Here is a 27226-nt window from a genome sequence, read left to right on the forward strand (position 1 = left end):
CTAAACCCTCCCTTGACCCGGGATAACCGGATCCGCTTATGGTTTTTCTGCAGCTGAGCCCGGGGCTGCAGAAGGTCTAGTTAGTTCCGGGCTGGGGAGGGGGGAGATCACAGACGGGGGGGCATCGGGGGCATCGGACATGGCGAGTGGGCGAGTGAGCGGGGGTGGTGGTGGACAGGTGAGCGGGGGGGTGGACATGGCGAGCGGGGGGGTGGACGCGTGAGCGGGGGGTGGAAGGGCGAGCAAGCGAGTGGGGGCGAGCGAGCGAGGGGGTGAGTGGGAGGGTGAGCGGACGGGCGAGCGAGGGGGGCGAGTGGGGAGTATCATACATTGTGGGGGGGAATCAGGGGCAGGGGGAGCAGGGAACCCTTTTTTTAAAAAAACAAGGACTTACTTTTTCGTTGGTGCGCTCCTGCGCACATGGCCCTTTAAGGTTTTTTTGAAATGCAGGATGCGACGGGGCTTTCCTTTCCCCGTCGCATCTTACGTGTAGAAAAGGGCGACGGCCAGTGCTACCTGTAGTGCGGCCTCTCTCCTTCTCCTCTCCGTATTAACTGGTAGGTCTAGCAAGGCCCTCAGACATGAAAGAGGGAGAGCCAGAGACCAGGATATCTTTGCCAAGGGGGCTCCGTGGCACAGGCAAGGGGCTGGCAGGTCAGCGCTGCCCCCGGGCATCCCCAGCATGGAGAGAACGGGCACCCATTCTCAGACAGAGCTCCAGGTGAACTGTGGAGCCCCACAGAGGACTTTCATTACAGCTTTTGCCTCAAGAACTGAGTTTTCTCATCACAGTCATATCTTATTTATAAAATGTGTGGTGCAATAATTAAAAAGACAATTGGAGGGGATATGATAAAATGTACTTTTTTCTCACTCACACTTTTTTTTTTAATGCTAAAGGGTTCTTCCAGCGCAACGTTGGCTTCAGAGTGAAGAAATGTTTCTGATGGGGGAAACCATACTGAATGGGAGGGGGTCATGACTGATCCCAGGTCTCATAGGTCATAACCAGCACTTTGCGTTCTGCTTGGGGGGCAGATTGGTAGCCAGTGAAGCTGTTGTAACAAGGGAGTCATGTGCTCCTTGTCACCGGCCCCGGTCAACCGTCTGGCCGCAGCATTCTGGACTGGTTGAGGATTCCAAGCATTTTCCAAAGGCAGCCCCACATAGAGTGTGTCACAGTAGTCCAAATGGGGTGCATGAACATGGCCAGATCAGGCGTCTCCAGGAATGGGTGCAGTTGGCGCACCAGCCTCAGCTGTGCAAACACACTCCTGGCCACCGCCAAGACTTGGGCGCCCGGGTTCAGGGCAGAGTCCATGGGTATGCCCAAACTGCAAGCACAGGTTGAATCCCGATTCCTTGATCTGCTTTGTGAGCAACTAGGAGCTGTGGAGACTCCAGCACCAAACCCGAGACCACCTCAGCCAGCTCAGGAAGGGAGGCTGTTGAGCAGAGGGGCGGCTGGTACACCAACGGAATCCCTATTCTCTCCAAACAGCCTCTTTCAGATACACACACCTGAAACTGCAGGATGGGGCACCTGGACAGGGTGATAGAATCCTGCCAATGGGCTGAGTGCCCTTCTTTTTAAAAGCAGAGCAGCCCTAGGCTCTCCATGAGGGGCATCTCGGAGGGCAGGGAGAAGGGCCGCCACCCTCACTGCGGCCCCTCCGGCAGCGTGACCCTCCCCTTGCAAAGCGGCCGGCTGCCCAAACCCACCCCAGCCTGGGCCCAGCGTGGCTGAACTCACATCGTTGAAGTGCTTGGTGTTCTTCATGATGTATGGCGTTCTCTCATTCTTTTCCAGCTTCATCCATCCTTGCCCAAAAAACTCTCTGCAAATGAGAGGCGTCAGGATCAGCTCAGCCTACGCTCAAGTTCCCTCTCAGTCTCTCAGGTGCTCTTCCGTGTCTTTTTACGCATCCTGCACATAAACTACTCGGGGAAAGGGGCCCTTTCGGGAGGGCTGAGCAGGCGCCACACGTGCGTGGGTGGGTGAGTGGTTTGGAGCAGAGGTAGGGGAAAGGGGAGCAGGAGGTGGATCGGAGAGGGTGGCGGTGGGTAGGCATGAAGGAAACTGTGTGCGCACACGCATGTTCACCGTCTGGAAATCTGTGCCAGAACTTCGGTTTCAGGGAGAGGAGCCCCACTGTATGGGGCCATCCATTGGTTGTGTGTCCCCCCCTCCCCCCGATCAATTGGTCCCCCTTCTGCTCAGGCGGCAGAGCCTCTTTCTGCCTGAGGGCCAAATTCCAACTTGGAGAAGCACTCAGGCTGGGCCAAAGGCCAGCGGGCCAAAGGAGCCAGAAATCGCAAGGCTCTGGCCGATTGTAGCTGAAAGCTCTTTCTGCCAGTAATTCAGTCTCAGGAGAAGCATTTCATCCACTTAGAATGGGGAGAAAAGCCAGGGAGCCATCAAACCCTTGGTGGTGGTGGGAAAGGAGGCGGTGCCAGGTGAAGGGACCCCAAGGGCTGCCTTCAGCCCCCAGAGGGTCTGGGGGGTCTGCACCCCTCCCCGCTTTGGCCCAAACTTTAGTCCAGCTTTGTATAAATGCGAAGTGTTGCATTTGTCAAACATCCAGGCATGGAGCGAAGCTGGTGAACTCACTCATAGGGGATCTTTTTGAAGACCAGGTGATCCAGCAAGGTGAGTTGCTCTGCTATTTCCAAAGCGGAGTGGTTTTCAAAGGGTTCTGCCTTGGTTCCTGCAGCCTGAAGGGGGAAAGGAAGGCAGCATCGGCTTTGAGTTCATTCTCCAAACAGAAGCAGAGCAAAAGGACCTGCTCAGTTCTAGCACCCACTGCTGGTAGCAAGTGCCCAGGGAGGATTAAAGCCCCTTCCTCACCAAGGGCTGAGGGTGGGGGCACATGTGCACACACGTATGTTAGTGAGCAAGCGCTAGCCAGTGTTACTGAGTGGTCACACTCAATGTCCCCAACCGACGGCATTGGTGGATGGTGGGAGGGATGTACAAACCAGAAACACCTCAATCAGGCGTGTTCTTTTATCTCATTTGGGATGTTAGCTGAGCCTGCAGGTCTTATAAAGGCAGGACTCAAGAGGGTAGCCAAGAACACATATGGGGCAGAAGTCGGTTTCTGCAGGAAGGATGAGAGGGCATCCTCTGATCTTTCACACTGGAGACAGTTCATGCATGGGGGGGGGGCTAAAAAAAGAGCCCCTGTAGAGCCAAGACTTGGGTTCAATAATGGTCTTGGTCAGGTCACGACCTTACAAGGTTGCTGACATGAAGGGAAAACGCCCTTGTGAGATCCTGGCAACTTCAGGCGCCCACCCCAGGGGGCTCATCACATGCCTGGCCCTCTATACCAGTTGTGCCTCTTGCCATTCACAAAGTCCCAGTGGAAAACCCGGCTGCTGTGCTGTCTAGCACTGCTGCTTGGCTCTGTTCTCTTCAGAGGGTTCCCCCAAAGTAGTGCTGTTATCCCCAAGGCTCTCATCTTTGCCTCTATGGGCTCTTTTGCTGTCATAGGGGCATCTCTGGGCTGTAAGGCACTTTCATGGTGGCTGTTGAAGAGTTTTGCCCCAAATTTCCAGCTCTTCTCCACTTGTCCTTAAAGCTACACCTTCACGTGATTACCATGGAGTTATTTGGAAAACACCCAAAGCCAGATGGAGAAAGCTTAGCATAATTTCATATTTTACATTCAGTTGTGAAATGCTCACTACACCGACAACCAAGCAAAATGTTTGTCCAGAAATAACATAGGGGTCGCAATAGGCAAAAGGGATGGTGGGTTGGGGGTGGGGGTGGGGCTAAACACAGCCCTTAACTGAGACCCACTTGACGAAGAACAGACGTTGTGTGCAGGTGCAGCAGAGAAGAGTTACCATTTGCAGGATCTCTTCCAGGGTGATCTGATTGTCTCCGGGGTCATCCTGAGTCAAGGTCCTGGGAAACAGACAAAGGGCAGGGCCAGGGCAAAGAATTGCAATAAGACTTTCATGCCTTGGGGATTTAAGGGGTGATTCTCATGACTGGGAACTAAAGGCTCGACCTTTGGTTCAATTTATTCTGGAAAAGGGAATTGAATGCCAGACGGTGGGCCTGAGATGGATCGTTTGCACAGCCTGTATCTGACATTGGCATCTCCAGGCCCAAACTCCATTCCAGGCACTTCTAAAGGCAGAAATCAGCAGTGTCTGTCTTCCCTGCAGAGACGCTAAAGAGCCCAAAGTACATGAGAGTCCCCACGGATCCCTAAGGGAGCCCTTGCCTAGAGTGGGGAGAGGGTTGGGTGAACATCGCCTGCTCATTGCTAATTCCTGTTGTCTCGACATTCTGTGGCAGTGGCGGCAATAGGTGGCCCACGGGTCAAGCCTGTCCTGCAGATAACTGCCCATGGGCCCAACACCTACCTGGGCCCTGGGTTGTGAGGGCCTTTAGTCTCACACAGCTATGACAGAGGCCACGGGTGTGTACAGGATGGCGAGTGACCTGGCCATGCTCTTGGCTCTGCTCCCCAGCCAGACTAGTGGTTAACCATGGTCTAGGGTGGCCTTCTGTAGCATGCTTTTAACAACTTGCCTTATGATGTTGGCAGCTGCTTTTCTCTCTTGAGTCAAAAGTTCTGGGTCATGGATCACTTCTTCCAGAAAGCTGATTACTTTACATTTCAGTTCATCATTAGTTTCAAAATCCTGCCAAAAAAGCGTTTATCACTCTATACCATATTAACACTTCCATATATTATTTTTATTTTATTTATTATTGCATTTATATCCCGCCTTTTTTCCTCCAAGGAACCCAAGGCAGCGTATATAATCCTCCTCCTCTCCATTTGATCCTCACAACAACAACCCTGTGAGGTAGGCTGGACTGAGAGTCTGTGACTGGCCCAAAGTCACCCAGTGAGCTTCCATGGCCAAGTGGGGAGTAGAACCCGGATCTTCTGACTCCCAGTCCAAGATTCTGCCCACTGCACCACACTGGCTCTTTTTTCTTTTCTTTTTTTGCAAGTTGCATTGTGATGTGATGTTATAAGTGCATTTTTTTAATAAAATGGGAAATAGGAAAAAAAGAAGAAAATGGCACTCATGATGTTAGGTGCTGTCTAAACTGAATCATATCATTAAATTCTAAGTATCCTCACACAAGTGCAACTCAGTCATATGGTTCTTTTAGGTGTGCCGTGACACGTGAAGTGATATACAGAGTAGTTGCACTCAGGATGAGCCCTTAGAATGGACTGATATCCTGTTCTCCAGGAGAGATGTAGCTGGGGGTGGAACAAGGGTCAAGTCCTGACAGATCCAGATGGCAATCCTCAGTACACTACCACAGAGCATGCAGGAAATGTAACCCCTCCTATGCCCTGATGGGAGCCCAGGGCTGGTCCAACTGCACAAGCAGTGGATGGGGGTAGGGAGACTTGAAGGAACTTTGAGAAAGCCAGGCACACACTGGCCCTCAGCTGCCTCCGTGGTGCTGCAAGGGTGCTGGGGTGGCTCCCCTGGATCAAACAGGGCAGCATCTTTCTCTGGGCAGTGACGGGCTAAAGCAGCTTCTAGACTGAGATGGTGGTCAGGCAGGCAGGCAGGCAGGCTCCAGGAAGATGCTGAGAGGGGTTCCTACTTCCCAGTTCATTATTTGCACAAAAGTTCAAAACAGAGTTCCAAAAAACCCACCAGGATTTGGCCTACCCTAGGCCGTATATCTATGACTGGGAGACCGGCCCTTTCGAGACCAAAACTTTTCTGAGCACATTTATGCATGATGACCCCAGATGACAACTGGGGTGCCACCCCAAACTAAATTGCATCCCAAATCATAGCCCCACGCCTCCAGGAGAATGTGTATAAGACTGCATAGAATTGCATTCAGCCCAATACTTTGTTTGGGTGTAAGGCACTGTTGGGGACATAGCCAAATATTCTGAAAAGAATAAGGAACTGGGTTTATACACCTCACAATAAGGTTGATTGGGATGGATGTGAATACTCTCCCGGATAGGTGGATGTGTAATTTGGGGTGCACATAGCCAGTTCCATCTGAGATCATCGTGCTTTAAAGAGTGCTGTGCAGAAACAATGGTTTGGATTGCTGAGAGCTGTGTGTCTCGAAGAGGGCAGCAGTCCCAGCTGGGGGTTTGTGGTGCATCAACACCTATGTAGGGATGTGGGGGCATTTTAGCTTCAATTCCTTATTCTCACTGTGGTCTGCGATGAACCTTCGTGTGAATGCGGAACTGGAAACCAACTTCAGCTTCATGGCTCTGACCCCAAATGGATGCAAAACACTAAGCTGATGTCAGGCATCCGCTGCCGTGTTTTGCTTTCGGCACCTGCTGAAGATTTTTTTTTAAAAAAAAACCCAAGCCTTCCCTGATTGACCAGGCCCTGTTTTATTGGCATAACTTGATATAAAAATATTAATTCTGTATTTTAATTCTTTTTTCTTGTTATTGCTTACTGCTCAGGAATCCTGTTAGATGTAGAGCAGTGTAAATGCCTGCCCCGCCCCCACGCCTGCCCCCACCCGCCCCCGGCCCCGTACCTGGGAGTGCTTGGAGACCCAGTGCCTCAGGACATTGAGCACCCTGTTGGTCGCAGCTCTTCTGATCACGAACTCTTTGTCGCCGTTCCTTTGGTCAGGGGGAAAGCCTGGAACACACCGGCAGAGGAGGCCACGTGAGGGCTGGAGCCTGGTCACCAGGCAGGGGGCTCCTTTCCCTGGACTCTGCAGGGATGCGGCCAGTGACGTGGGTTGGAAAGGCCTGCCCCAATTCTGCCCTTGGATGTGCAGCCTCATCCTATGGCAGCCCTGCAATTTCCTTAGCAGCCTTTCCATTTGCAAATGCGTTAGGTTTTGCAGGTCTAAAACAGCTGCTGCCTCCCCCAAAGGCTGCCCCACATGTCCCACCGCCCCCGGGAAAGGCAGGAAGAAAACAAGAAAAGCATATTCCACGTGACCTCTCACCTGCACTTGCCAGGGACATCCTCCGGTACTTCTCCTTCGTTGGGGTGCCCTCGTTGGCTCCTGCAGTGGCAATAGCAAATGCAGAGGCAGCCGAAAGGGCACTGCGGCTGTTGTCCAGCTCCCGGCAAGACGTCATTACCACACCATTGTTATACGAGAACAAAGGGAATTCTATATTGAGAAGAGAAGATTCGCAGCATAGTATCCTCTTGCATGAGATACGTCCAATGGGCTTCCTCCACCAAGTGGCCATTACTAGAACTCATAGCCAAATTCTTCCTTGAAAGCACATGGACAACTCAAGGAGTGACTGATTAACAGCCCATCTTAAGCAAGCTATGCGGCACATTCCAGTGGTGTGTCTGAGAACTGACATTTGTCCCAAAGGATTGGATGATTCCTGAAGGATCCCACAACTCCACTCACAAATTTCACATATCTTGGAAAACCCAATTATCCAGTAGCAATGTAAATATATTCCCTTGCAACATACTTTTGTAAACAATCCTATGTCCACAGTGCAAATAGTTCAGCTTTGAAGAGTCCCTTATTAGCAGAAGCTCAACCACACCCAGCAGACTTGAGAATATAGGAACATAAGAAGAGCTGCACTGGCTCAAACCAAGGGTCCATCTAATCCAGCATTCTGTTGACACGGTGGCCAACCAGCTGCCTATGAGAAACCCGCAAGAAGGGGATGGGTGCAATAGCGCCCCCAACTGGTGTGCAGAAGCATATTACCTCCAATACTGGAGGTACTATATAGCCATCACGACTAGTAGCCATCAATAGCCTTATCCTCCATGTATTTGTCCAGTCCTCTTTTAAAGCCATCCAAATTGGTGGCCATCACTAAATCTTGTGGTACTAACTTCCATTGTTGACCTAAGAGCTTTGTGAAGTAGTTCTTCCTTTTGTCTGTCTTGAATCTCTCATCAAGGCACAACTTGAGTTCTAGTATTACAAGGGAGGGAGAGAAATGTCTCCCTATCCACCTTTGCCATGCCATGCGTCATTTTGTACACCTCTATCATGTACAATAGAGGTACTTTCCTTTTTTCAAAGCTAAACAGTCCCAGATGTTGTAACCTTTCCTCATAGGGAAGTTGTTCTAGACCTTTGATAATTTGTTTACCTTTTTCTGCACCTTTTCCAACTGGACCTTGCGGTGATCAGAACTGTCAGAGTATCCAACATACGTAAGACAGATTTGCAGAAGCCAGTATGATATTGGCAGTTTTATTTTCAATTCCTTTCCGAACTATGAGGTTCATCAGATGAGCATTTTATTGAACGCTCACTACTGCCCACTTACAGATGTGCATGTGTCCTTTAAACGACAATGTCCACTTCCCACGTGCTTCCCACGCTCCTCCCACTCATTTTCCCGTAGCAAAATACACCCCTTTTAATCTGACCTTTTTTTTAAACAGAATGTGCCGCGATCTCCTGCTGCATGCAGGGAAAGCGGCACAATTAAAATGCCCCCTGAATGGGCAACGTGGTCTCTGTTTACTTCCTCTTTCCTCTCCAGGAAGAACGAGGAACTGTGGAGAAGCGACAGTAAGGAAATGTGATTTTCCGCCATGTGGTGATGTTCTATGCCTAACACGGAATTTGCCTTTTATATAGCAGCCACACTGGGTCAACATTTTCATAAAGCTGTCCAGCACAACCCCAAGATCTCTTTCTTGGTTGGTCACCACTAGCTCAGTTCCAATCAATACATATGTGAAGTTAGGATTTTTTTGTCCCAATGTGCATATTATATCAAACTGAATCTACCATTTTAATGTCCATTCACCTAGTTTGGAGAGATCATTTTGGAGTTCTTTGTAATCCCTTTTGGTTTAACCTTCTCCAATAAACTGGTGTTAAACCTACCATCTCACAGCTCACTCTGAATTCCAGATCATTTATGAACAAGTTGACAGACATTGGCCCAATACAGATCCTGTGGGACCCACTGTATATATCCCTTCACTGGGAGAAGTTGCAATTTATTCCTGTTCTCTGCTTTCTATTCTTTAACCAGTTACTGATTCATGAGAGAACTTCTCCTCTTATTCCACGACTTCTAAATTTGGACAGGAGTCTTTGTTGAGAGATTTTGGCAAAAGCCTTTTGGAAGTCCTATCCACATGTTTATTGCCACTCTCAAAGAACTGCGAATGATTAGTGAGATGGGACTTACTTTTTCAAAAGCCCTGTCCATTCTTTTTCAGAAGGACTTGCTGTTGCCCTGGAATGGATCCCTTTTTAAAAATTGGCATTACATTGTCCATTCTGCAGTCCTTTGCTACAGAGGCCGATCTTAGGAATATGTTACATATTTTTGCTAGAAGATAATAATAATAATAATAATAATAATAATAATAATAATAATAATAATGAAGATGATGATCAGCAATTTCATTTGAGTTCTTTAAGAATTCTGGAATGGATACCATGATTTATTAGCTTTCAGTTTTCAAGAAGGTTGAGAACTTCATCTCTTGTCACCATTATTTGCTTCAGGTCTTGAAAACATCGGTTCAGGCACAAGTATCTGCCCTAGTTTCTCTGCAATCTCCTTATCCTCCTTTAGTACTTGTTTACTTTCATAGTCATTCAATGATACAACTCTCTTCATAGCTCGTTTCCTGTTTCTGATGTATTTAAAAAATTCTTTAGTGTTGGAATTAAAGAATGATGTTAGCAATATGCTCCTAAAACTGCTTCTTTTTTTGCAACTTATCTTGTGTGCTTACATTTCCATTCTGCAAGTTTGTGTTCCTTTTTGTTCTCATTTGGGCAAGCCTTCCATTTTCTGAAGAAAGCCTTCTTTTTTGTAATAGCTTCCTTGATACTGCTTATTAACCATGCTGGTGACCTCTTGGACTTGATGCTATCTTTCCTGATCTGTGGTATACATTCTAGCTGAGCTCCTATTTTTATTGTTTTGAGTAACCTCCAAGCATTTTGAAGGGATTGAACTTCCTTGTTTCCCATTGCCCTTCCTATAGAATTTACATCCAGAGATGACCGTATTCCACTGGTTCCCTCCATTCCAGCAGGTTTCCTTTCTGCCCTCTAGATCTAGATTCTCCTTTAAAACAAGCACTCCAAGGGCTCCATCAGATAGGGGGGAAATCATGGCTCCCTATCTTCGCTTCTCTGCCCCATCTCTGTCGCACAATACTTCCTCTTTCTCAACTGAGAAGGAAGAGGAAGTAAACAACGACCACATGGCCCATTCAGTGGGTGTTTTTATTGCGCCACTTCTCCTGCACACAGCAGGAGATTGCAGCAGTTTCCATTTCTAAAAATAAATTGGACTTACCGGGGACTTTTTATGTCACAGGAAGAAGACCAGACAGAGCGGGAGACACATGGGAGGTGGACGACATCGTGAATAGGACCCGTGAAAATCTGTGACTGCCCAGTAACGAGCATGCTCTAAAATGCTCATCTGATTGATCTCTCGGATCTCCCATCTGTCTCAGAGGGTTCTAGCATTAGCTTCGCAACCCTCCCGCAACGTCTCTGCCATGTGCATCTTCTGCTATGGCACTTAGGCCTCTTTGAATGGCTATCATGTTTCAACCTATGCTCCTATTTGTTCCCTCCCCATCCCCATCTGAGCAATTGGAAGCCTTTTCACCTTCACCCCCTAGGGATGTTTCAACCTGAACTGGGGCCTTCCCAGCATGTCTTGGCTTTCCCAAGCAGGGCTCAGCTGAAAAGCTGCTTTGCCAGACTTCTTGTCTCCCCGCTCACTTTACCTGAGGAGTTCTTGCCTTTCACCAGTTTAGGAGTTGTCGGCGATTTGGTTGGTGAGGTCTCTGTTTCTGCCTCATCACTCTGGTTGGGATCAACATCAGATTCTTCTCTGACAGACCCATCTGCGCCTGATTGGAGCAAACAGCAGCATTAGGGAACTCTCACGAACCCACCAGATAAGAGCAGTGTGCATGAGTCATAAGGCAGGACTGTCTGAACCCACTCTTGGCATAACTCCACATTCATTTGCTTCCTTGTCATTTGCTTCCCTGCAGGAAGAGATGACAATTCCCCCCCACACCCCCAAAAAATTCTACCTAGGGCTTGTCCATAAAGCTGTTTACACTGGCATAAATGTGCATCTTTCCATTTTTGGACAGACGATGCAGCTGCAAATGTGAAGCCATCCAGGGGCAAACCCTGGAAAATCCGCTCCCCAAAAGCCAGGCATTTACCCCAACTTTTTTGGCAGAGGAGGTGGCTCTGAGGCTCTTAAAAATGAAAACTAAAACATAAAAAGCGGGGAGGGGGAGAGAAGAGGAGCCTTCCCCCCCCCACACTTTTTTATCATCTAAATCTGCAGAGCTCCACAGAAACAAATAATATTAGTGGGAGGACCGGTCAACCCCCATCTGAATATGCAGAGCTCTGCATATTGTGATCTTTAAATTAAGAAGGGGGCAGGGACAGCCCCGTTTCTTTCCTCCCCCCCCCTTTATTTTCTTTTCTTTAAATTTTCAAGGGGTGCTGGGCAGGAGGAGTTGGGAGGACCGGTCAACCTCTATCTGAATATGCGGAGCTCCGCAGATTGGGATCTTTAAATTAAAAAAGGGGGGAGGTATAGCCCTGTTCCTCCGCCCCCCCCCCGGGAAGGAACGGTCCTGTTCCTTTACTCCCCACCTATTTCTTTTTTAAAACCTTTTTTTCAAGAGGCGCTAGGCAGGATGAGTTGGGAGGACCAGTCAACCCTCATCTGAAAAATTCCACTTGCCTTCCTTCCCGTGCAGCTCCCAGGAAGGAAGGCAAATGCGGGTGCAAGGTGCCAAAGTGCCTCTGTACAGCCAGGGGCCTAGATCTGCCATCTCCATAATCTACCTAGCCTGGCACTGAGATTGGCATCTACTCCTCTGGAGATGCTGTTCAGCCCTGATACCCAAGGGATGAGTTTGGGAGGTTCAGCACGTCAAGCACGTGCTTGGCCAGAGGGCATTCTTGAAGGGGATCTCACAGGCTCTGGAAAGACATTTCAGTTCTGACTCCCCTCTGCTCAGGAGTTTCCTGCTTCCTCTGCCCTCCAGAAGGAACTTACTCTGCTTGCTCAGAAGCACTTCCTCTGGCTTTTCAGTGGCCCCTTCCCCTTCATCGGATATCTTGTTGGAGTAATTACTGGACACATAGAGCTTGTTGATGTCCAGGGCGGTCTTGCTGAATGGCGACATGGAGGAGTACATGCTTGCATAACCATTGGAGGAACAGCTCAGTGCAGCCAGGTCCAGGGCCTTCCCACCTGTGATAATGGGGATATTCAAGGACAGCTTTCTCCTCCGGCTTGGAGATGATGACTTCGTGATGGAGAGAGGAGGCGGAGAAGAAAACTTCCGGTTGGCACGTGGAGACTTCGGAGGCTCTCCATAGAGGAGTTTGGTGTTTTGGCTGCTTGCAAACAAGAGCTCCAAGGACCTTGGTGTGAACAAAACCAGATGATCCATTTACCACTTAGAACATTCCCTCTTTCATTTCTGTTTCATCCCCAGATAGCACAGCAGCCTGAACTTCTCACCCCAGCGCAATTCAGCTTATGTTGTAGCAGAAGTTGCTGTTTTTATTTTAAACATTGGGTGGATGGGGTGTGTGGTTAAATGGTTTAATATTGCAATTTCCTCCTGGCCCTCATCTATATGATAGTGGAATTGCTTCTCATTTAAATTCAACCTGTATTTTAGCTGATTTGAATGTAGGCAACGAGGGTCACACTGCAGCAGCAACAGCGATTTATATCCTGATTTTTTTTATAGCATACTTGATGCTGCACACTTTATACTTAGCAATAATAGGAGGATGCTGGTTAATAATCAATTAATTTGGGTGCAAAAATGACACATCCAGACAATATTAATGCAATGTTGCCGAGCCTCACGCCCATTTCCCAATTAAGGAGGCCGAAGAGGGCGGTGCGGAAGAATTCCCTGCTGGGCACTCTACCAGTGCTCAGGAACACCTTTGCTTCCAGGATGGCAAATCCAAATCCGGGGGTGGAGGCAGTTTAGGAAATGCTCTCCTGTGTATCCAATCATTCACCCCAACCCAGCACTTTAACCCCACCTTTTTCCTCTTCCTTGGGTGGCCGTTCCTCCCACAAAAAGTGAAAGCGAAAGCGAGTTGTGACATTATCGATGGCCGGCTGGGCCCCGCTGTCCTACCGGGAGCCCTGGCGCTATTCTGCATCTGCTGCTGCCGCTCTGGCTGCTGCTTGGGAGTTAGGGGCGCTGCGGGTTCACCGTTGCACACCGCCCGCTCAGCCCCATGGCCCGGCTGCTGCTGCTACTACTGCTGAGCGTGGGGCTCGGTGGGCAGGCGGGAGCAGCGTGCAAGCCAGCCGCAGCCACCGAGAGGAGAAAGGTGCTCACCTGCGCACGCGCGCACACACGCCCATTTGCCCTGGGCACCCTCAAAGCTACATATGTCCACATGTTGAAATGCGATTTAACTCCCACAACAACACATAACCAACATGGTGCAAACTTCGTGGTAAATCGGAAATGAGAATATATGCATTATTGCAGGTAAAAGCCGGCGCCCCGGCAAATGGATGGCTGCATCATGCGTCCTGAAATGCGAATCTGCGCATTTACATCAGTGTAAAGAGCCCGTGTAGATGTGCCCCTGGATAGTGGCTAAGGTGTTGGACTGGGAGTTGGGAGATCCGGGTCCTAGTCCCCACTCAGCCGCGGAAACCCCCACTGGGTGACTTTGGGCCAGTCACAAACTCTCAGCCCAACCTACCTCACAGGGTGGTTGTTGTGAGGATAACATGGAGAGGAAGAGGGTTATGTATGCCGCCTTGGGTTCCTTGGAGGAAAAAAAGGCGGGATATAAATGTAATAATAAAAATAATAATAGGATTTGAAGGGAACTCTATGCTTATGCTGATACATGAAATCTGCTGCCACCATATCTCTGATACATGGGCCATCCAGCCTCTGCTTAAAAACCTCTAGCAGAGGAGCCCACCACCTTCTGAAGTAGTCTGTTCTACTGTCCTACAGCTTGCTTCATCAGGAACGTCTTCCTAGTGTTTAGTGGAAATCCCTTTTCTTGTACTTTTAACTCATTCATCAGGGCCTTACCCTACCTACAAAGAACAAATCTGCTCCATCACCTATACGACAGCCTTTCAAATATTTGAAGAAGGCTATACTATGTTGGGAACATGGCACTGGGGTGGCTTTGTTTATACTTGGAAGAAGATGGCCTGGGGCACTCCTCCTCCTCTGCCCGACACTACTTGTGGGATTCAATCTTGTCTGCCATGCTTGTTCATATCGACCTGAAACGTCTGACAGAGATAATTCAGAGATTTAGGGTGAAGTTTGCCACCAATATAGAGATGAACCCCACCTCTGCTTCTTTTCATCAGATTCAGGTGAACCAGATGAACAGGAGCTTGGAATCAATAAAGAATTGAATAAGGACCAATAAACTGAAGCTCAGCCCAGATAAGATAGAGGATATGTTGGACAGTGGGTCCTTCAGCTAGGAAAATGAGGTTCTGTTTTTGATGGGGTCACATTACCCTAAGGGATCAAGTTACCGAAGGAAGTCGTGGGCTCTCCCACACTAGAGGCATTCAAGAGGCAGCTGGACAACCATCTGTCAGGGATGCTTTAGGGTGGATTCGATGGCCTTATAGGCCCCTTCCACTTTGGGGGGTGCTTTTGGACCCAGCATGGTCACTGTAAGGCCAACTTGCCCCTAAGGCATGGAGTGCCTTTCATCAGCTTAGGCTAGTGCTATGACCCCTCCTAGACAGAAGTCACTGTTATCCATGCAATGGGCAGTAATCTAACCTAGTACATGGTCTGCCTTTGAAGACTTCTGGGAAACTTCAGTTAGGACAAAATACAGCAGCTAGCTGCTAACTGGGTTATAAGAGAATCAACAGTTTGCAAACTATTAGAAGAGGAATAGAGGAGCTACAAAGAAATCACATCAGACTTTGAAGATTTGGGAAGGAAACTCAAGAACTTTGGGGTCCAGATAGTTTTCTCATCCATCTTTCCAGTACTTAGAATAGAAAGGGAAAGAAAAATACTCCGGGTGAATTACTGGCTACAAATGTGGTGCCGACTTGGCCGATTCCGATTCTGGTACCACGGACTATGCTTCTTGGAAGATGGGCTGCTGGCAAATGATGGATAGCAACGCACAAGGACTGGGGAAGATGTGTTTTGCCACAGCATGAAGAACTTCATCAGGTGGGCTTTAAACTGAATTGTATGGCGGAGGGAGATGTAAACTTGGAGGCAACAATGGATGAAGGCTTATGCACCATAACACAGAGAACAGCTCTAATCATGCCCAATAATAGTCCTTACAATAATGTAGGAACAAAGCCAGACTACAAAGCACATGGCCTTCGATGTCTATATACTAATGCCCAGAGTAGGGGAATAAAGCAGAACCAACTTGAACTCTTAATACATGAAGGCAAATACGACTTGATGGGTATAACTGAAACTTGGTGGGATGACCCCCATGAGTGGAATACAGCAATTGAATGGCATAACTTTTCAAAAAGAACAGAAGAAATAGAAAAGGAGGCGGAGTCTCACCATATGTTAAAAAATACCTATCCCTGCACAGAAATAAAGGTGGATGAGCCTGGGAGCCCCATTGAGAACACCTGGATTGAATTAAATGGGGCAAGGAATAAAAGGAACATGATAGTTGGAGTCTACTACCGAACACCCAATCAAGGTGGAAGATGAGGATGAAACTTTTGAAAAGCAAATTGCCAGAGTTTCAAGGAAGAGCGATGTAGTAGTGATGGGGGATTTCAATTACCCTGATATCTGTTGGGAGACAAATTCTGCCAAAAGTGGTCCCTCCAAGAAATTTCTAACATGCGTGGGTGATAACTTTCTCCTAAAGAAAATGGAGGAAGGAACTAGAGGATCAGCTATCGTTGACTTGATTCTGACCAATAGGGATGACTTAGTGGATAAAGCGGCAGTTACAGGAACTCTGGGGAAAAGTGACCACGTCATGCTTGAACTCTTGATTTTAAAGGAAGCAAAAGCGGAGTGTAGCCATACATGTACTGTGGATTTTAGGAAAGCCATTTTAAAAAAACAAACAAACATAGAACTATGGTAAATAAGGTCCCATGGCAAGTGACCCTAATGAAAAAAGGAGTCCGAGGCCATAGCTAGATGGGGCGATATCCCGGGGCGATCTGTGTGGTACTAACTGCCATTTCTGGTTCATCGCCAAAAGTGCTGATGTTAACCTCTAAAACCCTGTACAGCTTGGACCATGGGTATCCAAAGGATCCCTTGTACAACATAAGCCTTCCTGGGCACTGTCTCATTCCTTTCTTCCACCCCACAGGAAAGGGGAGAGAAACCCAATTCACCTTGCAGGAATTGCACTGATTGGCTTCTTGTAGATAGTGATCAGTTTGTCCAAGACAATCATAGCAGTGGTGAATACTCGGTAAGAGTGTAAAAAGGTGTTGAGAAAGTCTATGCTGAGGAACCTCAGGTCAGTCAGTCTCTCCAAGAGCCGTTCCACACTTGCATAACGGATCTGGAGGACTTTGCAGGAATTCATTGTTTTACTGAATCGGATGTCGACATCATCACAGTACAAGCTGGCGTCAGACCTGGGAACATGTGAAAGACAGAAATGACACCATGGCAAATACAACTCAATGCTGGAACAAAGGAAAATCAGATATTTCCAGGTTACACACAGAGGTGCTTGTGGCGTTACACCTCACAAGTCAGTTCCCAAATATATGTCTGCAGTTTGTAAGTCTGTGGTTTTTAGAATGTTAGCCTGAGTAGGTGGAGTTAGAATGTCTTGGGAGGGGGAGGAGTGATATATAAGGGAATGACTGAGGGGATTGTGGTGGACTTTTTAGGTACTCTTAGAGTCTTTAGTGCTCTCTGTGTTTAGAGTACTTAAGTTCTGGGAATTTTGAGGGTCAGTGTAGAGAGTGGTGTCTTTAGAGTGTGGTGTGCATGTAGTTGATGTATATTAATCAATACTGATAATAAAAGAAGTTCAAGATTGATTGTGTGAGAAAAAGGAAAGTGCGTATGTGAATGAGTGAAAGGATTGGATGAAAGGTTTCAAAAAGGTTTTTAAATGTTTTATTTGAAACAAAGCTTGTGAACTTTTAAAAATAAATTTTGATTGTTTTGTTTTTAACTACCACAAGAATCCCACGTGTCTGTTTGGCATTTATCATCTAAGTTTTACACATTTAGCACCCACTCTGACAATAATTCACCTCAGGACACATAACTCACAGTGTTTTATTTTATATATTAAAATCCTTCTCCGTTTAAACCCCTTTCTCCACATAGTTTGGAGGAAGGTGGTTTTTATCCCTTGCCTCAGGCATATCAAGCGGTGGTTCTTGGCTTGAGCAGGGAGTAGCTGCGGCCGGGTCTGTTGTTCAGAGCCTGTGCCGTGGCAGTGCTCCATAACAAACAGGTGAACTATACGTCTGGTTGGCCCAAGCCATGCAGCAGGAGATACAAGGGTAGTGGGAAATCCTGGTTTGTGCAACTTGGATTACAGACTGCTGCACTGGCCCCGTGCTCCTTATGGCTTGGAGTTAGGAAAGAATACTATAATTTGATAACAGCAGGAAACCAAATGTACCCACAAAAACTCTTAGTCACTCTGATTCTTTTCATCTCAAAACACTTACTTGATCATCTGAGGAACAGTGACTTTTGAGTTTTCCTCAAAGGCGTTCATCATGAGGCCATTGCACCGAATGTTATCCACACACTGAAACACACAATGAACAGGCTCATGGAGAATGCTGGTTGTTCTCAAAAAAGATGGTGGGAAACAGTGGTGAGGCTGTGAATCCGCAACACAATTTTGTGCTGGTTTTGCTAGTGGATCTTCATGAAAGGTCAACTGGACATGCGCATGTTTAACCTTTGGAATGCACATGAACCTCTTAATCCTTAGGATTTTTGATTCAGAAATATCTCCTCCTCCCACATCCTTTGATTTACTCCAGAGGATGACTTGCAAATAGTATTAATATCACAGATTGAGAGGCAGTGAAGGATCCTTATATGGCTCCAGGCCAAACATCCCCCAGTCCTTGATGTGAATTTTGGTGGCACCTTATGATTTGACTCCTCCTTACCTGGCTGATGTCACTGGTCCATGCAGCCTTTTCTTGCCTGGATGATGCCACAAGGATAACTGTGTAGGATGGACCATCTTTAGGTTCCACTACAATCTTGAAGTCAAGATGGTCAATATCTTGCCCAGATCCTTTTACTTTATAATTGACAAGAGAGACAGAGAAAGGATTTGAGAGCGTGAAGTGTAGATGGGCAGCGGGGGCGGGGCTCTAGCCCAGCAGTTAGGATGCAAAACATAATTGTGCTGGATACGGGACCCGTTGTGGTGCAATGGCTGGCCATTTTTGCTCTGGCTAGAGGTGAGAACAGCAGCTGTTTTTATGTGCAGCATCAAATCTTTCTAGGCTGTTGATGCCAGATTTAGGTATAGAAACAAGGGTCTACCTGAAGGAGGCATTTGCATAGCTCTGACTCCACCTGCAGTGTTATGTTCTTTTTTTGCTCAGAGACCATCTGTGAGTCTTTCCCCCCTTGAATCTAGTCCTTCTTCAAAAGACCTTGACAAATCCCATTTTTAACCACCGCATATCCCAGTCTTCAGGCAACTGTGGGCTCAGCCAGGGCTGAGCTGCTCCTCATCAGTTACCAGTGCTGCGCTGCAGCGGCTGCTGGCACTGGAACCTGGCCCCACTCCCGCCTTCTTTATGTCTCTGGACGTGGCTGGAGGGCAGGTGATGCAGCCACCCTCCTGAAGCTAACCAGGTCCAGATCTGGGCAGTGCTCCGATGGGAGAACGCCCTGGGAAGCTCCCATGTGGGCTGCCTTGAGTTCTGCGATGGGAGGAGGGCGAGATAGAAATGCACAAAGCAAAACACATTTTAAAATAAGCAACGGGGGTGGCTGGGACAATGGGGGTGCATGAGCGGAAGAGAAAAATGCCCGAGACAAGGTGCTGGGAGACAGCCGTAGAGGCAGGATGGGCGGCTTCAGTGGGCCTAATGTGGGAGGGGGCACTTTGGAGGAACTGGGCTCCACGTGCTACAGGTTAGAGAGCGTCTGCTGGCATGGGGGGAACTCTTCTTTGCAGGTGTTGTCTGAGTTCTGATGGGTACATACTCTCCTCATCTGTGCTCTCCGTGTCTTCCACCAGGGTGCAGTCTATGAGGGAGATCACTCCGTTCTGAAAGAGACGAGGACCAAGTCCTTCTATGAAAGCGGCTCACACAGTTTGCCCTGGGGTATTTTTGCTGACTTCTGCCTTACTGCTTGAGGCCTCTGTAGCTCAGTGGCAGAAGGGCCCTTGCTTGGCACGCAGGAGGACCCCGGTTCCATCCCCGGCAGCATTTCCAGGTGGGGCTGCGAAAGCTCCTGCCTGAAACCCTGGAGAGCAGCTGCTGCCAGTCAGTGTCAACAATATTGGGCTAGATGGGCTGACTCTGGATCAGGCAGCTGCTGAAGCTCCATTCCTCCCCACTGCCCCATCCGCTCTTCCCCTCTGAAGCAATAACTCGTGGAGGCAGAGGGGGGAGCAAAGCAGCCCGGCCAGCTTCACTCCTGCAACCTGCGGTCTAGTCAGACTTAAACGGGGGTGGGTGCGTGGGTGGCCGCAGGCAGGAAGAGGGCCTCGTTTGGCACAAAATGGGAGTGGTTTCCAGGGGCCAAATACTGGTCTTCTGCTTCAAACACAATGAACCGTGAATGCCTGAAAATGGGCAGTTTCCCCAAACGACCGGAATTCATTGTTTTTAAATACCACGGTAAGTGCAATAGCCTTGGATGTGGCCCCATTCCTCAGCACCGTGAGCATTAATATTTTGTGCAAGCCATGTCCAACCTGCCAGACCTGGCAAGTTGCGGAGCTCTGGTCCATTTTGGCGATGAACCAGAAATGGCTGTAAGTACCACATAGACTGAGGCTTCCCTTCAATCACTCACCGCATGTTTCTAAAGCAAATCATGGCAAACTGAGAACACTCTGTGTGTGTGTGTGTGTGTGTGTAAGCCATTTCTGAATGGAATGTCACATGAAAACAACCCACTGATGATGAGTATGATCCAAATGCCTCTTAATGCAGTCCAGTATTCCTGCCTGGGACCACACAACCAGGGAGCTACACACTCCAGGCGCTTTCACACGACACGCTAGCTGATGAAGTGTGACTAGCTGTACATTGTGGGCTGTTTTGAGAACAACCCACAGTGTGTGGCTAGCACAACCACCAGACAATTGGGCAAACAACCCGCAGTTGCCCCTCACCCCCCTCCCTCTCCCTCAGTGCTCCATCCGGCATCCCAAGGGCCTTGGCCCCTTCCCATCTCTGATTGTGATCTTGCTTGCAGTTGGAGCCCTTAAAAAAATAAAATCCTTGGCCCCATTGTGTGTAAAAATGGGGCCAGGGGGAGAAAACCACACTTCCCTGTGCCTTAGAATATGCACAAATGTGGTTTTTTGGGGTTTTTTTTTTTTAAAAAAAGCACGCTGTGGCAAAAATTGGCTGGGGGCCAGGGAAATCCAACCCCCTGCCAGGGAATCTTGGGGCAACAGGGTCCATGGGGAGTGGGTGAATTTCCCCCAACTGGCCTTTGCCATGGGGGCGCTTTTAAATTCCCATACAAGCATATGAAGCCAATCAGTCAGGGCATGTGTGTGTGGGGTGGTGGTGATGCCATTTGGGCACCATTGGAGGGGCTGTCACTGGCAAGGGGGAAGGGCCTGGGCAGTGGCTTGGCTGCCATTGCAAATCGCAATCGCCAGAGGCTTCTCTGCTCTTGCCGAGAGGCCCGCTGCCCAATGTCCTTTAACCACAATAGGTTGGTAAGTCTGGGTTTGCACAACATGCCAAGCCATTGTGGATAAAACAACCCTTACTGCAGTTTGTTCATTATCAACATGGGTTGATTGGGAAGAACAACCCACCCAGAAAGAAATGGTCCACGATGGCTTGGCGTGTCATGTGAACCCAGTCTCCTCTTTTCACTACAACACGAAAGAACCCTCCAGCTGTCTTTGGAGATGTTCTGGTAGCTACTAAGTAGGTTCTCTGTGACCTGAATGACCTGCAATAGCCGTTTCAGGGCAGGGAGTCAGTAGCCATCAGAGGCTGGAGGGAGTCAGCAGATTCCCCTCCCCCTGGGGATTGGTGGGATTTCCTGTGGTATGAACCATGCTCATGCCCCTCCAAGATCTCTCTGTATAAACTGGGCTGCGTGGTGCTCTGCTCCTCTCACCTTTGTCAAGTGCAGCTTCCCACCGGAGCCTCTGGTGCAAATGATCAGGTGCTTGGAGAACAGGAAGCACTGCCTCTCGCCCTCCTTCCTCAGGGACAGGGAGCCCAGGCGCCCCCGCGTGATCTTCCCCTTCTCAGACATGGGCACTTGGATGAGGGAGCCTAGGGGGAGAAGAAAACCTGCTCAGTTAGGAGGCTGGCAAGTCGGGTCACCATGGTTTGGGCTGCCTGCAGGTGACATCCTTCGTTTTCGAACAACGGACAGGGGGCAGCAGGTGCAATCAGGAACTTTGGTGTGGGCTGGATCAGCCCGTGATGCTCTGCATTGCCCAGGGCTCCCCGTGGCGCTGGGAACTGACATGTTGGGGTGGGTGGGGGTGTGCCCTGCTTCCAAAATACCGCCGCCCCCCCAATCCAGGCTGAAAAGTGTTGATTAGGGCTTGTCTGTATGGGTTCTTTACACTCCACCCTGAGTGTAGGAGAAGGAGACTGCAGGTATTCAAGATGGGCTCAGAAAGTCATGTGCTGGTTGCTGGAGGCTCCTGGTGCCCCAGGACATGCTGGGAAGAAGGAGGTTGAAGGGAAAACTTTTGATCCTCCTTGTTGGGAAATACGTATAAAGTCCCCAAAATGGAGGATCAAAGATCCTCCCCGCTACTCCCCAGTGTAACCTGGGACAGCAGAAGACTAGGGCGTGTCAAATTTTCTGAATTTTAAAATTTTAAAATTAGGGGTGCTAAAAGGTTGCAGCTTGACTGGAGAATTTAAAAAATGTTTTTGTTAAATTGATATAATTTGGTTTTGCTTGGTAAATGAGCATGTAAAAATGGCATTTTTTCTACATTTTTATGCAATTTCCAATTAATCTGTATGCTTTTTTATTTTGTAAAATGATATGCTTTTTATGAAAATATCTATGTAAATTTAACTAAAAAATTATTTTACTTCCTTGCAGGTGAAAATTTTATTAGTGTGACTCTATTGAAATCTTTGTTTGGAGTGATAAAATGGCTTCAAAAAGAAAAACTAGACAAGGAACATTCACACATATGAGCAAGTCTATTGGAAATGGTCAAGACCTCTTGCCTTCTGAACTACCAACTCTGCGAGATGTCCTGAGGTATGGATTATTGCTACGAGAACAAAGTGCTGATGATGCTAGAAACTATCCAGTAATCAGTCTTGCAAAGGACATTTATCCCAAAGTGATTGAGAAGTGGGAACTTGCTAACAGTGCTTTTGTAGTCCCTGTTATAAATTCAAAAATTAGAATCTTACATAAGATTCAAGACAGCTGGGAGCAGGCTAAGAATATATCGCTTGGTAGTGGAAAGCTAGAAACCAAAGAGGCTTTCACATTAAAACTTGACAAGCTTTTTGACATCCTTAACTGCAAGTGTAAAATTGTGCTTTGTTGTGAAGCAGGCTGTGCTGCAGACTGCAAAAAGGTAGCTCATATTCAATGTATATGTCGTACAGAGTTTAAGAACCCTGTGAATGAACTTGCTTTCATTAAGGGTCAGAGAGACAAGACTGGTTCTATTGGACCACATCAAATTGGTCTGCCAGATTTGCCTGAACATAACAGACAAGTCAAAAGGCAGAAAGTGCAAGAAGATGAGAGGAGAAGGCTTTCTGAATATAAGCAGAGGACTAAGCCGGATGTTTCAATATCATCAAATGAAGTAACTTTCTCCACTGATGATGAAGAAGAAATGACTGATCCTGAAGATGGAAAGGATGAAAGTTATGGAATTTCATTAGAATTGCCAAGTACATCTTCTACTTCAAATAAGAATAAACAGCACAACACATTGGAAATACGCAATGTTGCTATGCAGAGCATCAGGTATGGTGTTGGCCTGCATGCCACAGCTGCCATTACCACTGCAGCTTTTATTGATGCTGGCTTAGTTACTGAACAAGACAAGACATTTGTAGTGGATCACAATAAAGTCAAGAGGGCCCAAGGAAAACTTGTGAAATCGCTAGATCAAGAATTTGATGAACTATGTAAGAAGAGTACAATTGACTGCATCTTCTTTGATGGACGTCAAGACACAACTAAAGTTATGCTGAAGGCTGATAATTCCAATCAGTGTTTCCCCAGCATCATGAAAGAACAGCATTATTCTGTATGCAGCGAGCCAGGTGGAAGGGATCTGTACCACTTCACTCCAGAGAAAGATTCAAACATAAAAAAAGCCTGCTGAAGTTATTGCTGATAATTTAGTGGATTTCATGAAGAAGAAGAGCATTGATAAAACTCTGCAAGCCATTGGGGGTGATTCCACAAATGTAAACACTGGTGGCATCATGCACTTGGTTGAGGTTAAACTTTGCCACAAGCTCATCTGGTTAGTCTGTGCTCTTCATATGAATGAGCTGCTCCTGCGACACTTGATCACGACACTAGATGGGAAGACCTTATCAAACAACAAATGGACTGGTGTAGTTGGGAAGATGCTAGACAATGCCACAGAACTGGAAACTGATCCTTCATTCACTAAATTGGAGAGCCTCTCATTTCTCTTAGTCACAGTGTAATAAACAATTTGTCAACAGATCAAGCACATGGGTACAGAATTACACAGGCCATAAGGACAGAAGAGCTCCCTATAGATCTCGCCCTTCTTGAAATTGGTCCAGTGTGTCACTCGAGATGGTTAACGACTGCAAACAGGATTTGCCGTATATGGGTATCAAAACATGGTTAAGGGCAAAACCCTCCAGAACTTAAGACTGATAGTAGAGTACATTGTTGGTATGTGCTTTCCCTGCTGGTTCCAGATAAAAGTGAAACACTCTTGGGTGGAAGGCCCAGGCCATGTGTTGTTCCATCTCCATCTCCTCAGACTCCAAAAGAAAGCTGTAGTGGATGCTCTTTTGCCAACCACCTAGCTTTCAGCATAGTATGCATTCAGTGAAATGATCATTCAGACACTCTTGTGCTCCAGTGAGAGTAATGAGAGAAAAGTTGGTGTGCAGAAGATTGTTGACTTAAGGAGTGGAAATGATGATTTTCTGGGAGATCTTTCTGTACGTCCCAGAAAGACTCCTTCTATTAATCGTGCTGCTTTTTCCCTGTTAAAACTCATAGACTGGTCTGAAAATGTATATGAACCTCCTTTGACATGCAAACTGTCGATATCAGAAGTCAAGAAGTTCATTAATGAACCTCAAAGTGGCCCCGTCATGCTCAGGCTGTAGAAAGAATTGTCAAACAAGTCACAGAGGCAGCAGGCAAAGTATATTCAGCCGAGAAACGTGAGGGATATAAAAGAGGTCAAGAAGCAAGTCGCCGGTTGATGTCTAAGAATGAATCAAAACGAGACTTAATGAAACTTATTGCATAATTTTTAAAGGGGTGTTATTACATTTTGTTGTTCTTTGTTTAGAAAGATATGTTTTATGGCAACTGTAAGTTTTATACAACAGAAAATAAATGCTTCTTAGCATTACACACTGTTTTCCGAGAGCAGTGAATATGCATTTTGTTCAAGTGCCAATTTACCAAGCTAAATGTTGTCCAATCAAAAAAATAATAGCAGATTTGAATTCCTGACATCAAAAGACATATTTTTAGATCCCCTAATTCAAAAATTTGTGGGAAATAATTTTTAACCCTCTAAATGACAGCACGTAACCTGCTAAGCCTACCTTGAGTGCCTGCATTCTCCTCCCAACATTGCACCTTAGGACTAGCCTGAACTTTTCGATAAGGTCACTTCACCATCCGTTCACTTCTTTGTTTTTTCTCCTCCCCCCCCCCGCCCCATCTGCCTTGCTGATGAAGGGGTCTGGGGATCGTGAAAGCTTGCACAATTTGTTTGATGACCTTTTGGTTAATTTAAAGAAAGAGGTTTGCTAAATGCCAAGACTTTAAGAAGCGTGTGCCTCAGTGGGCAGATATCATGTATTCAGCTGCTGCTCTGCCATTGGCTGAGTTCAGACGACACGCTAATCAACTTGTACCGAATGGGAAACAACCATTGATCAACGTGTTGTCCGAACTCAGCCATTGTTTCTCATTGTCTTTTGGCTTTAGAGAATGGCTATGCTGCATGGGTGGCCAACTTTTATTCTCTTTAAAGCTCCCCTGGCTTTGTTTCTGTAGTGCACCATGTTATGTCTTAAGGAATTCCTATGCCTGATGGATGGCCAACTTTTCTGCTCCTCTGCCTTTGTTTCTCCGGCACAATGTTAACTTCTGCTCCCAACAGTGGGAGGATGCTATTGCACTCCTGTCCAGCTTGTGGGGATATGTTTGGTGACTGTGGGGACTGAATGCTGGACTAGAGAGCCTTTGGCCTGATCCAGCAGACGGGCTCTTCCGCTCTTCAGTCTGTCAGTGCAGCACCTGTCCCAGCCTTTCCTCTCTGTGGCATCAGGCTTTGCAGTTCATTGCACAACATGAGTCCTTTGCCCAGTTGAGGAGAACTCAGTGGGTGCCCGGCCTTTTCTGACCTTTTCCAGCTCTTTTTTGAAGTGTGCTGAGGAATCCTGGCTCTGCCAGTGTCCCCTCCCTCCTTCCTAGAGACACTACCTTGTCTTACAAACGTCTGGCTGGTGTCCAGGAGAATTTCACAGCCTTCGATAATCATCCTTTCAATTGCCAAATTCTTCCGGATGTTTTCAGTCTCGCTCACTTCATCATGCATTATTCTACAGAAAGATAAAAGAGTCAATGAATATACCAATCAGCGTTTGCAGAAAATGGCCCACGGATATAAAATAGAGCAGTATCTTGCACATGGTTGCTACTGAATAGCTTTCCAGTTGTAGTAGGAATACTACTAGTTCAAGTATTCTGTGACAAAATGTTAGTGAAAGGCCATTCCTTTGGGGGTAATTTCTGTGGAAAGCCACAGAGGATTCCCAGGGGTACCCTAGTGTAGTGAGCTTGACACCGAGGAGTTAGGTCAGCTGTTGAACTGTCACAGTGTTGTATATGATGTTTATTAAATGTATAAAGGACCATCAAGTATTGAATAAAGGACAGTTTTCTTGTTTCCTAAAGTTGGCCTCTATTGTGGGCAACTTCTCATAGAGAGAGAAAGTGGTACCTGTTAACAATAGCTAGCTGTCTGAAGCTGATAAGGGTGTTATGCAGCTGCCTACTTTCCTCTGTTTCCTTCACTGCTTTATGTTACTGGGGAGATGAAGATTTCTTCCCCTTGGTGTTGGAATGCTGGGACTTCTTAGATTTAGGAAAGGTAACTCGTTACCTTCCTGCACATTCTAAAATATTGGAAGGGGGTACAAAAGATTGGGCTGAGGCATAACCAGTTTGATCTTGCTCCATGGGGGAAATATGCACAACCAGCCTGGAGAACGTTTGGTCCTAAGAAGATGTATGCGGTTGATCCCCACCCCTCCCCTCCCCTCCCCTCCCCTCCCCGGCATACATTCAGCTGTGAAGAAGATGCCAGCTTTTTCAGCTGAAGAGATGTGTGAGCTTTCTTTGTACTTTTATTCTACATCCATTTTCTATCAATAAAATATCATTCCTTCCACAAGTGGTGTAGTTTCATCTTGGCAATCCAAAGAATCTGTTTTGACTGGGCCCTGATTAGATCAGGCCTCCAGATCAATACACCTAACCAGAAGCCTTTTCAGCCTCAGATGGCTGGCTGTTCTCTGGCCTTCTCCTCGAAGGTGAGCAGAAAGGTCAGAGATCCCCACTTGGGCTAAAGAAAGCAAATACCAGGCAGCCAGCAGCTGGCCCTCTCTAGCACATCCAGCAGAGCCATGGCTGCTTAGAAAGACCCAGTGCTAAGTAAATGGGCGACGTTGGGTGGGGAGGAGGCCTTTAGTGGTGATGAGCTGCTCTTTGAGACTAAAACGTAGCTGAGGTCATTTAAACAAACTTGAGGCTCCTTGCAATGTATGTTTTCCCTTGCTGGGTTGCTTTATGAAGAAACTTCTCAGTACCTCTAAAATAACATATGTCA

At 47.4% G+C, this 27226-nt stretch overlaps 1 protein-coding gene across 1 annotated transcript in view; it reads right to left on the reverse strand.

The window, feature by feature from the left end:
- Positions 1 to 27226, reverse strand: part of RASGRF1 (Ras protein specific guanine nucleotide releasing factor 1) — a 60109-nt gene that overhangs the window by 7329 nt on the left and 25554 nt on the right. The window contains exons 9-22 of the mRNA XM_063142764.1: positions 25819 to 25937; positions 21274 to 21434; positions 19162 to 19225; positions 18105 to 18241; positions 17649 to 17731; positions 16341 to 16589; positions 12015 to 12385; positions 10708 to 10833; positions 6944 to 7114; positions 6521 to 6627; positions 4553 to 4665; positions 3856 to 3916; positions 2612 to 2715; positions 1754 to 1838 (exon numbers count right to left, since the gene is read on the reverse strand). Of these exons, the coding sequence (XP_062998834.1) occupies positions 1754 to 1838; positions 2612 to 2715; positions 3856 to 3916; positions 4553 to 4665; positions 6521 to 6627; positions 6944 to 7114; positions 10708 to 10833; positions 12015 to 12385; positions 16341 to 16589; positions 17649 to 17731; positions 18105 to 18241; positions 19162 to 19225; positions 21274 to 21434; positions 25819 to 25937 (1951 nt within the window). The remainder of the gene's footprint in view (positions 1 to 1753; positions 1839 to 2611; positions 2716 to 3855; positions 3917 to 4552; positions 4666 to 6520; positions 6628 to 6943; positions 7115 to 10707; positions 10834 to 12014; positions 12386 to 16340; positions 16590 to 17648; positions 17732 to 18104; positions 18242 to 19161; positions 19226 to 21273; positions 21435 to 25818; positions 25938 to 27226) is intronic.

This window comes from Elgaria multicarinata, chromosome 16, assembly GCF_023053635.1.
Source record: "Elgaria multicarinata webbii isolate HBS135686 ecotype San Diego chromosome 16, rElgMul1.1.pri, whole genome shotgun sequence".
Taxonomy (NCBI): domain Eukaryota; kingdom Metazoa; phylum Chordata; class Lepidosauria; order Squamata; family Anguidae; genus Elgaria; species Elgaria multicarinata.